Source organism: Carlito syrichta, unplaced genomic scaffold, assembly GCF_000164805.1.
Source record: "Carlito syrichta isolate Samal-C Ts95f unplaced genomic scaffold, Tarsius_syrichta-2.0.1 Scaffold304513, whole genome shotgun sequence".
Taxonomy (NCBI): domain Eukaryota; kingdom Metazoa; phylum Chordata; class Mammalia; order Primates; family Tarsiidae; genus Carlito; species Carlito syrichta.
The window spans coordinates 244,834-255,028 of NW_007248609.1; the positions used below are offsets into that span (position 1 = coordinate 244,834).

At 42.0% G+C, this 10,195-nt stretch overlaps 1 protein-coding gene across 1 annotated transcript in view; it reads right to left on the bottom strand.

Moving 5' to 3' along the window:
- RP2 (RP2, ARL3 GTPase activating protein) overlaps positions 1 to 9,379 on the bottom strand; it is a 38,237-nt gene extending 28,858 nt beyond the window's left edge. The window contains exon 1 of the mRNA XM_008060087.2: positions 9,091 to 9,379. Coding sequence (XP_008058278.1) covers positions 9,091 to 9,192 — 102 coding nt within the window. The 5' untranslated portion in view covers positions 9,193 to 9,379. The remainder of the gene's footprint in view (positions 1 to 9,090) is intronic.
- Positions 9,380 to 10,195: the final 816 nt, after the last annotated feature.

The window sequence follows — 10,195 nt, forward strand, 5'->3', positions numbered from 1 at the left end:
GCACTCCAGTCTGGGCGACAGAGGGAGACTCCAACTCAAAAAAAAACCAAAAAAAAAAAATTTTTAAAAAAAGGTATAAGAAGCATTATATATGTACTAGGCATCATACTAAGTGCTTTACAATCATTCACTCAGTCCATAAAAACCCCTATGAGGGTTATGCACTATAATTACCTCTGTTTTATGGATGAGAAAATCAAGGCACACAGAAGCTAAATAACTTGTCCAAGGTCACACTGTTAGTAAGTCCTTGAGCTTAGTCTCAGATCTAGGGAGTCTGGCTCCTAAGTACATTCTGTTGATTGTTTCTTCATATTCAACCACATGCAAACAAAAACAATTTCTCACTAGATGCACAAATCAATAGAACAGAGAGTTCAAAACATATATATGTATGTGTGTGTGTGTGTGTGTGTGTGTGTGTGTGTAGAGAGAGAGAAAGACAAAGATACAAAAGAAATCCAATAGAGAAAGGATAGTCTTTTCAACAAATGGTGCTGGAACAATTGGTCATATATATGTAAAAAGAAAAAAGAATCTCAATCTATACCTTGTACCATATATAATTAACTCAAGGTGAATCATAGAACCTGAATATAAAACCAAGAACTATAAAACTTCTTGAACAAAACAGGAGAAATTCTTTGTAATCTTGGTTAGGCAAAGATTTCCAAGACGAGAACCAAAAACACTATCCATAAAAGAAAAAATATGAAAACTGCACTTTACCAAAATTGAAAATGTTAGCTCTTCAGAAGAACTCAACAAGAAAACAAATAACCCAATTTAGAAAATGGGCAAAAGGTCGGGCGCAGGGGTTCATGCCTGTAATCCTAGCACCTTGGGAGGCAGAGGCGAGAGGATTGCCTGAGCCCACAGGGGTTCAAGACCAGCCTGGGCAACTTGGTGAGACGTCGTCTCTACAATAAACCAAAAAATTAGCCAGGCATGGCGGCACGCACCTGTAGTTTCAGCTACTTGGAAGCCTGAGACAGAAGGATCACTGAGCCCAGCAGGTCAAAGCTGTGGTCACCATAAGTGTGCCACTGCACTCCAGCCTGGGTGACAGAATGGGACTCCGACTCAAAAATAAAGATGGGGGGGCTGCCAAAAGATTTAAATAAACACTTCACCAAAGAAGATATACAGATGACAAATAAGTACTTGAAAAATGATCAACATCAATAGTCATTAGGAAAATACAAGTTAAAACACAATGAAATACCACTAGATACCTATCAGAATGGCTAATTTTTAAAAACTGACAGTACCGAGTGAGGTAAGAATGTGGAGCAAGTGTATCTCTTACATATTGTGGTGGGCAAAAACAGCACAGCCACTTTGAAAAATAGTTTGATATTTTCTTATAAAGTTTAATATACAATTTTCACATGACTCAACAATCCCACTCATGGTAATTACCCAAGTGCAATGAAAGCTTATGTTCATTCAGAAAGTTGTATGCAAATACTTATGATAGCTTTATTCATAGTTACCAAAATTGGAAGCAACCCAAATGTACTTCAACTGGCAAATGGATAAACAAACTGTAATACATCCACACTATGGAATATTACTCAGCAATAAAAAGGAACTCCTGATACATGCAGCATGGACGAATTTTTTTTTTTTTTTTTTTGAGTTGGAGTCTCACTCTGTCGCACAGACTGGAGTGCAGTGGCTGCTCCCGGCCACCGCAGCCTCGACCTGCTGGGCTCCGGCGATCCTTCCGCCTCAGCCTTCCGAGTAGCCGGAACTACAGGCGCGCGCTACCACACCCAGCTGATTTTTTAATTTATTGTAGAGATGAGGTCTCGCTGCCCAGGCGGGTCTCAAACCCGCGGGCTCAGGCAATCCACTCACCTCAGCCTCCCAAAGGCACGGGATTACAGGCTGAGCCACCAAGCCCAGCTTATCATGGATGAACTTTAAAATGCATCATGCTAGGTGAAAGAAGCCAGACTCAAAAGGTTACGTATCATATGGTTCCATTTATATGATATTCTTACAAAGATAAAACTATAGGGATAGAAAGCTGATCAGGTGCTGGGGATGGGGCTGACTAGAATGGAGCAAACTGACTACACAGAAAGAAAATGTGGGGGAATGATGGAACTGTTCTATGTTTTGATTGGTGATAGCTACAGAACTGTATTTGTTTCTCTAAACCCACAGAACTGTATACTTTAAAAACTGTACACTTTTAAAAAAAGTAAATTTTACTATATGTAAATTATATTGTAATTAAAATAAATACTTAACATTTAAACATGGTTAAGTCAGTTTCAGGGTTATATTACCATGCTGTTGAAAGATTATTTCACAAAACTATTGAAATAATTAAGACCAGACTAGGTGTGGTAGCTGAAGCCTACAATCCCAGCACTTTGGGAGGCCAAGGCAGGAGGATCACTTGAGCCCAGGAGTTCAAGAATAGCCTGGACAACATAGTGAAATATTGTCTCTACAAAAAATAAAAAACTTAGCCCGGCATGGTGGTATACATCTGTAGTCCCAGCTCCTCGGGAGGCTGAGGTGGAAGGATCACCTAAGCCCAGGAGGTCGAGACTGTGGTGAGCTGTGATCATGCCACTGCACTCCAGCCTGGGCATCAAAGTGAGACCCCGACTGAGACCCCAACTCAAAAAAAGAAAAGAAAAGAAAAGAAAAAGAAATAATAAGACCAGTGCCTTGAGCTTATATACACTAATGGTGAGAGAAGGTAGAGTATAACATTTATATTAACTCACTATGTTGCTAAATATATAACAAAACAGAATTATGAAATTTTAGTATTGGAAAGATATTTCCATGTCATCTAATCTAATCTATTTTTACATCCGCTCACATTCCCCTTGTTCACTCAGGATTGCCTGAATACTCCTCGAAATGCCTCCCTCCACTCATGAGCTGCTCAAAGGATTAGAGAAGTGTAAGGGATCTTAGGAAACTGAGGGCTGGAAATGTTAAATTACTTTACCAGTGAGGTGTAGTTGGGTGCAGAATACAAATTAAAATTCCAACCCTATACACTTGTCACTTCCTATGCTTCTTCCCTTTATCAAAACTTTAGATGGGTGAAGAAATTGGAAACCTCATGCATTGCTGGTGGAAATATAAAATGGTGCAGACACTCTGTGAAACAGTTTGGCAGTTCCTCAAAAAGTTAAACATAGAGTTATCATATGACTCAGCAATTTCATTCCATAGGTGTGTACCCAAGAGAAATGAAAGCATGTCCATATAAAAACTTGTACACGAATGTTCATAACAACATCATCCATAATAGCCAAAAGTGGAAACAACCCAAATGTCCATCAACTGATGAATGGATAAATAAAGTGTGCTAGATCTATACATTGGCATGTTATTCAGTAATAAAAAGGAAAAAAGTATTGATGTATTCTTCACTATGGATGAACCTAAAAAATGTGCTAGATCAAAGAAGCCAGTACCAAAAGGCTAAACATCATAGTTCTACTGTTATGAAATGTTCAAAATGGAAACATCTATAGAGACAGAAAATACATTTGTGGTTTCCAAGGGCTGAAAAAGGGGGAATGGGGAGTGAATACTAATGGGTATAGGTTTCTTTTTCCAGGGATGAAAATGTTCTAAAGTTAGATCAGGATAATGGTTATATGACCGTGTAAACTTACTAAAAAAATACTGAATTGTATACTTTAAATAGGTGAATTGCATGGCATATGAATTATATCTCAAAAAAGCAATTTTTCAAAGTAATAAACAACTAGTTATTTCCTTTAAATAACAACTTTATGTAGAGGATTTCAAACATATTGCTAAATTCTTTTATACTCCTCTCATCAAGAGGTCCCCTCCTCTTGGCACTAGGTGGACATCTGTGACTGCTTCAACAAACAGAAAGTAGCAGAAGTAGCCGGGCTCGGTGGCTCAGCCTGTAATCCCGCGCTTGGGGAGGCTGAGGTGAGTGGACTGCCTGAGCCTGCGGGTTCGAGACCCGCCTGGGCAACTTGGTGAAACCTCATCTCTACAATAAATCAAAAAATCAGTCGGGCATGGTAGCACGTGCCTGTAGTTCCAGCTACTTGGAAGGCTGAGGCGGAAGGATCGCCGGAGACCAGCAAGTCCAGTCTGGGTGACAGAGTGAGACTCTAACTCAAAAAAAAAAAAAAGAAAAGAAAGAAAGTAGCAGAAGTAATGCTGCCATATTCTTAAGTCAAATTAAGTGATCTAAGAATTCACTTAAGAAGCTAGTTAGAAAAAAACCATGCAGCTTCTGCCAGTCTCCCTTAGGACGCTCGTCCTTGGAACCCAGCCATCATGCTGTGAGGAAGCCAGGGCAACGTGGAGAGGTGCCTGGCCTTCGGCCCCAACTGAGGTCCCAGCCAAAAGCCAGCAGTAACTTGCCAGCCCGCTATGTGGTTAAATCATCCTAAAAGCAGATCCTTCAGCCCCTAGTCAAGATGCCACAGCTGATGCCACACTGAACAGAGTCAACCCTGCTTAGTCTTATACAAATTGCAGAGTTGTGAACAAAATAAATATTTACCATTGTTTTAAGTCATTAAGTTTTGGGGTGGTTTGGTACACAGCAATGGATAACTAGAATAGCTTCCATACTAAAAGGCTAAAAACAATATCTAGCTTCCTCCTATTCAGTGCAGACACTTCTTTCTAGCTGATCATCATCCAAACTCTGAATGTTTTGACTAACATGGTTCTCACAAAACCGCCCCTTCCATTGATGAACAACTCTGGAAATTATGACCTGCCCTATATTAAAACCAGTTCTGTTGTGCCCAACCTCTGGTTCGAGTTCTGTCCTTTGAGGTGACCATTACTGTCTAAACCCTCTTCTTCAGGACAGGCCTTTGCCTTATGATATAGCAGCGAAATCTTTAGCACTGTCCTACTTTATAGCTAAGAAACCTGAAGCGCACAAATTGGCTATTTTACCCAAAGTTACACAACAGACACTTGAATTTCTGGTATAAGGCTTTTCTTTAGTATTATTTCTATCAAATATGAGATAAGTATAACAGATACAAGATGTGTTGTCCATACTCAAATCAACAATTTTCATACTTATACTATCATTGTTTAGAGAATGAATCCTCATTTCTATCATCTATGAGGAAGAATATGGCATAAATAACTGAAAAAAGAAAATTACTTTTCTGTACCACTTCTCTTCACCTCATTTGTACTTAAATGTTTCCTGTTTTAACTCCCAAAAGCCAGTAAGCTCTTGGAGGACAGGTCCAAGTCTTATAATTTTGAGTCTTCCTTGGTGTTTGAATACATTTATGTTGAAAAATTTGCCTACCTGAGGGAGGCAGCATATAGATAAGGATAAAAACATTTCTTTCCAAATGATTTAAACACAGGCCTTACAATACCAAAGTCGTTCTCATCATGTTAATGTAGTAATTGTATAGTAAGCTTTTTTCTTTTTCAAAGTCAGCAGCAATAGAAAATGAGCTCCTTACACTGTTGACTACAGTATACCGGTTGCTATGACAATGCTTAGTCCCCAAACATTCTTTCTAATTGAGACAATTTCTCCTAGCTTCAGTCCCCTAAGACTGATCCGATTATACAACTCAAAACCCAAAACCCAAGTGGTGCCCCTCAATAAAGATACTCTGATTACACAACCTAAGCAAAAATTTAAATACCACTTTTCCAAATTGCAAGGAAACTTTTCAGGTAACCCATTTTGTTTTCACACCTAAAGTCATATGAGTTGAATGGTAGGTGCCTGATATAACTTATTTATTTATTTGTTTGTTTGTGTTGGGGTCTCACACTGTCACCAGGCTAGTTGCCACCCAGGCTAGTTGCCTGATGTAACTTATTTATGTGAGTTGGGGTCTCACACTGTCACCCAGGCTAGAGTCCAGTGTCACCATTGTGGCTTACCGCAGCCTCAACCTCCTGGGCTCAGGCGATCCTTCAGCTTCGTGAGTAGCTGGGACTACAGGTGTGCATCATCACGCCAGCTAATATTTTCTAATTATTTTTTGTAGAGACGGAGTCTCACTGTGTTGCCTAAGCTGGCCTCAAACTCCTGGAGTCAAGAAATCCTCCTGCCTCAGCCTCCCAAAGTGCTGGATTATAGGCAGGAGCCACCATGCCCAGTCTGGTAATTCTCTTTAATAGCAAAAGATTTAAAAACTGGATTGTTTTCATATAATGCTTATTTAGTTAGGAAAGTTTTAATTAGCTGAGTTGGTCAAGATTTTAACTTTTCTTATACACACACCCAGAAGACTGAGCTTATTTTGCATATTCAGTGACATTTCTTACATCTCTACAATACCTAGCAGTGTTCTCAAAAAAATGTTCTCTATAAGCTCAAAACAGTGTCTACAATGAAAGTTTACTACATGCTCATGGAAGGGGGAAGGATTTAGATGTTGGTATCCAATACTCTGTTTTTCAATTCATTTACTTAGCCAAAGAGCAAAAGAAAAAAAAATCACAGAACACACCTACTTATCTAAAAGAAGGGTTAACATGCATGATAGATCTCAACTAACCTGAATATTATGTTAATAAAGGTTAACCGTAAAACAATTTACTGTGAAACAATGAGTCAGAAGCAACCAAAACTACTATAAATAAAAAATAAAAGCACTTTAGTTTAGTTTTAGTCTATGAGTTCAAGACAAAAAGCTAACATAAAAATACACAATTTGGCTGGGTGCAGTGGCTCAAGCCTGTAATTCCAGCACTTTGGGAGGCCGAGGCGAGAGGACTGCCTGAGCCCACGGGTTCAAGAACAGACTGGGCAACTTGGTGATGCCTCTTCTCTACAATAACTCAAAAAATTAGCTGGGCATGGCAGCATGTGTCTGTAGTTCCAGATACTTGGAAGGGTGAGGTGGAAAGATCACCTGAGCCCAGCAGGTTGACGCTGGGGTGGCTGTGAGTGTGCTACTGCACTCCAGCCTGGGCAACGAAGTGAGGCTCCAACTCAAAAAGCAAGCAAACAAACAAACAAAAAGACACAACTTTCTCTATGGCAGACAGTTCAAGTTTAGAACACTGTAAGAAGTTCCAAGGCTGAAAATAATGAATCTTTTAAAAACTGCCCATCAAAGAACTTTAAATGATAGGTGTACTCTTCTTCTACAACAGAAAGCACAGTTCTTTCTTTCCCTGCATTAGAAAATGTTGCCATCAAGTATGGATAAGAGAGAATAAATATACCATGTGACCCAAGAAGGGTCTGAGAACGGGGCATAAAGACTGGGGCTGAGAATTCTGCAAAAAGCTTTCAATTTCTTAACTTAGAGACCAGAGTTTATGTGAATAAATTATGTTGGAGATTGGAAATCATGCAGAAAGGTCTATAATATGAAAACATTAATAAATTTGCTATAAAGTATTACTGGGCAAAGATTGAAGCAAGGAATTAACTGTTCATAATACATTTTTTTTTTTTTTGAGTTGGAGTCTCACTCTGTCGCCCAGACTGGAGTGCAGTGGCCGCTCCCGGCCACCGCAACCTCGACCTGCTGGGCTCCGGCGATCCTTCTGCCTCAGCCTTCCGAGTAGCTGGAATTACAGGCATGCCGCCCGGCTGATTTTTTGATTTATTGTAGAGATGAGGTCTCGCTGCCCAGGCGGGTCTCTAACCCGCAGGCTCAGGCAATTCACTCACCTCAGCCTCCCAAAGGCGCGGGATTACAGGCTGAGCCACCGAGCCTGGCCATAATACATTTTTAAAATCTCTCACTTTGAACTAAAAATAGAATTACCATTGGACCCAGCAATCCCATTATTGGGTATATACCCAAAGGAACATAAATCACTCTACCAAAAAGACACCTGCACTTGTATGTTTATTGGACTATTCACAATAGCAAAGTCATGGAACCAATCTAGATGCTCATCAATTGTGGACTGGATAAAGAAACTGTGGTACATATACACCATGGAATACTACACAGCCACGAAAAAGAATGAAATCATGTTCTTTGCAGCAACATGGACACAGCTGGGGCCATTATGCTCAGCGAGTTAATGCAGAAACAGAAAATCAAATACCATATGTTCTCATTTATAAGTGGGAGTTAAACATTAGGTACAAATTGACATAAAGATGGAAACAATAGACAGTGGGGATTCTAAGGAGGGAGGGAGGTGAACAAGGGTTAAAAAACTACCTATGAGTACTATGTTCACTATTTGGGTGACAGGTTCAGAAGCCCAAACTTCAGCATCACACAATATATCCCTATAACAAACCTGTACATGTACCCCTTGACTCTAAAAAACAAAAACAAACAAAAAAGAAACGCTCATTTTGTTTGGAAGAGAAAAATAATTAAGTCTATCAAAGTATTTTAGTAAGCAAATGGAGAACTATGTAGAAAGAGGAACCATTATGAAATGTGTGACTAAGTATGTTTTGTGCAATACTAATGAACATTTTCAAAGTTTTTTGGTTTCTGGCTATATAGCAAAGTAAAAATGCGGGAGTTTTCATTCATTTAAAGCAATAGTAGAATGCAGACTAGTTTATGCCGGTTTTCACTTTACAGTCTTACAATCCAAGACTGATTAGATTTTCATGATTCCTTTCGGATAACTGGAAGAGAAGGGAGAATAAAGCTGTACATTAAACAGTCCACTTAGTAACTGAGAAGCAGTGGAACAGATCGTGAGGCACCATAGAGATTTACCAGGAGGGCAGACAAAAGAGAAAGCAGTCACAGAACATAAGCCGCTGAAGAGATGAGAATCAGTCCCATGTGTAACTCGACGAGTGGACAAAACCCCGCTCGGCGCTGCCGGTGAAATGAGTTGATTTGAGATTCAGGGCATTATTGGTTCCTTTCCTTCCTCGAGTCCATCTTCGGACAGGAAGTTAGTGCAAGTGGGGTGCGGAGCCGAGGGAAAGTCCCCGGGGGTTCTAGCTACCTGGACAACAAACTCTAAGGCCCCCACAAAAGTGATACACCGACTTCAGATGCCCGCATTCAGGACAGCAAGCGCGGCAGCTGTTGAGTGGGATACCGTAGCGCTCCCGGGGGATAAGGGGCCCTTGCGGAGCGGCTCAGGAGGGCTAAGAGCAGCGGCTACGAGACGTATTACCTTCTCGCGCTGGTCCCAGCTATACTGCTTCGGCTGTTCTTCCTCGTTCTCGGGCCGCGACTCCTTCTCAGCCTTCCGCCTCTTGGAGAAGAAGCAGCCCATGGTCCCGGACCGCGGGTCTCGCTGGCTGGCCCACTAGCTGGAGTGTGGCGTGAACCCAATGCGCCCCGGCTCCGCAGCTCTCTGAACACCGCCCGGCGAACCCGCCCAGCAGTCCACAACCTCGCTTCGCCTGCCAGGCCCTACACTCCTACTCTCTTTTTCCTCAGTCGCCCTGACGACCCACCGCAGCCAATGACCGCTCAGCGCCTGTTGAGCCAACCAAAGCCTTCCGAGTCGCCCTGTGGCCAATGAAGAGAGGCCGACATATTCACACACCAATCCGCACCCGGCTCCTGCGACAGTCCCGCGGAGGGCGGGCCGGCTCGAGCGCACGCACGGCCGACCCCGCCCCCAGCTCGGCCCCTTCCCGCCTCCGACCCCGCCCCTCCTGGGACTTGGTGGGCTGTTTAGCTGGTGGGAGGCCTGGCTCGCCATCGGGTCTTTTTGTACCTGGTTGTCAGTTTCCAAGTTCCAGGCACTGGAGGGATCTCTAGTTGAACATTAAACTTTTTTATGATGCGAGCTGTGAGGGAACAGGAATTCCTGGTGACATAGGAAGGCCCTGAAATTTGTATTCCTAATTCCTCTTCTCTGCTCTTCACCCCTCCCACTGCCTCCACATCACCAGGCCAGGGTCACTCCCTCAGGAACCTTACCCCACAACTTCCCTGGCCTCTTCCGTGCTTTCTTAAGATTTCCACGTATCGCTCTAAAATTGCACACGTACTTAGTAAAATAGTGTATCAATTCCCTACTAGAACTGTGAATTTCTTGAAACCAGAAGGTGTGTCTCTCTCTCTCTCTCTTTTTTAGTTGGAGTCTCACTCTGTCGCCCAGGTTGGAGTGCAGTGCAACCTCACGGCCACCGCAGCCTGGACCTGCTGGGTTCAGGCGATCCTTCTATCTCAGCCTTTCAAGTAGCTGGTACTACAGGCGTGTGCCACCACCATACCTGGCTAATTTTTTAATTTATTGTAGAGATGAGGTCTCGCCAAGTTGCCCA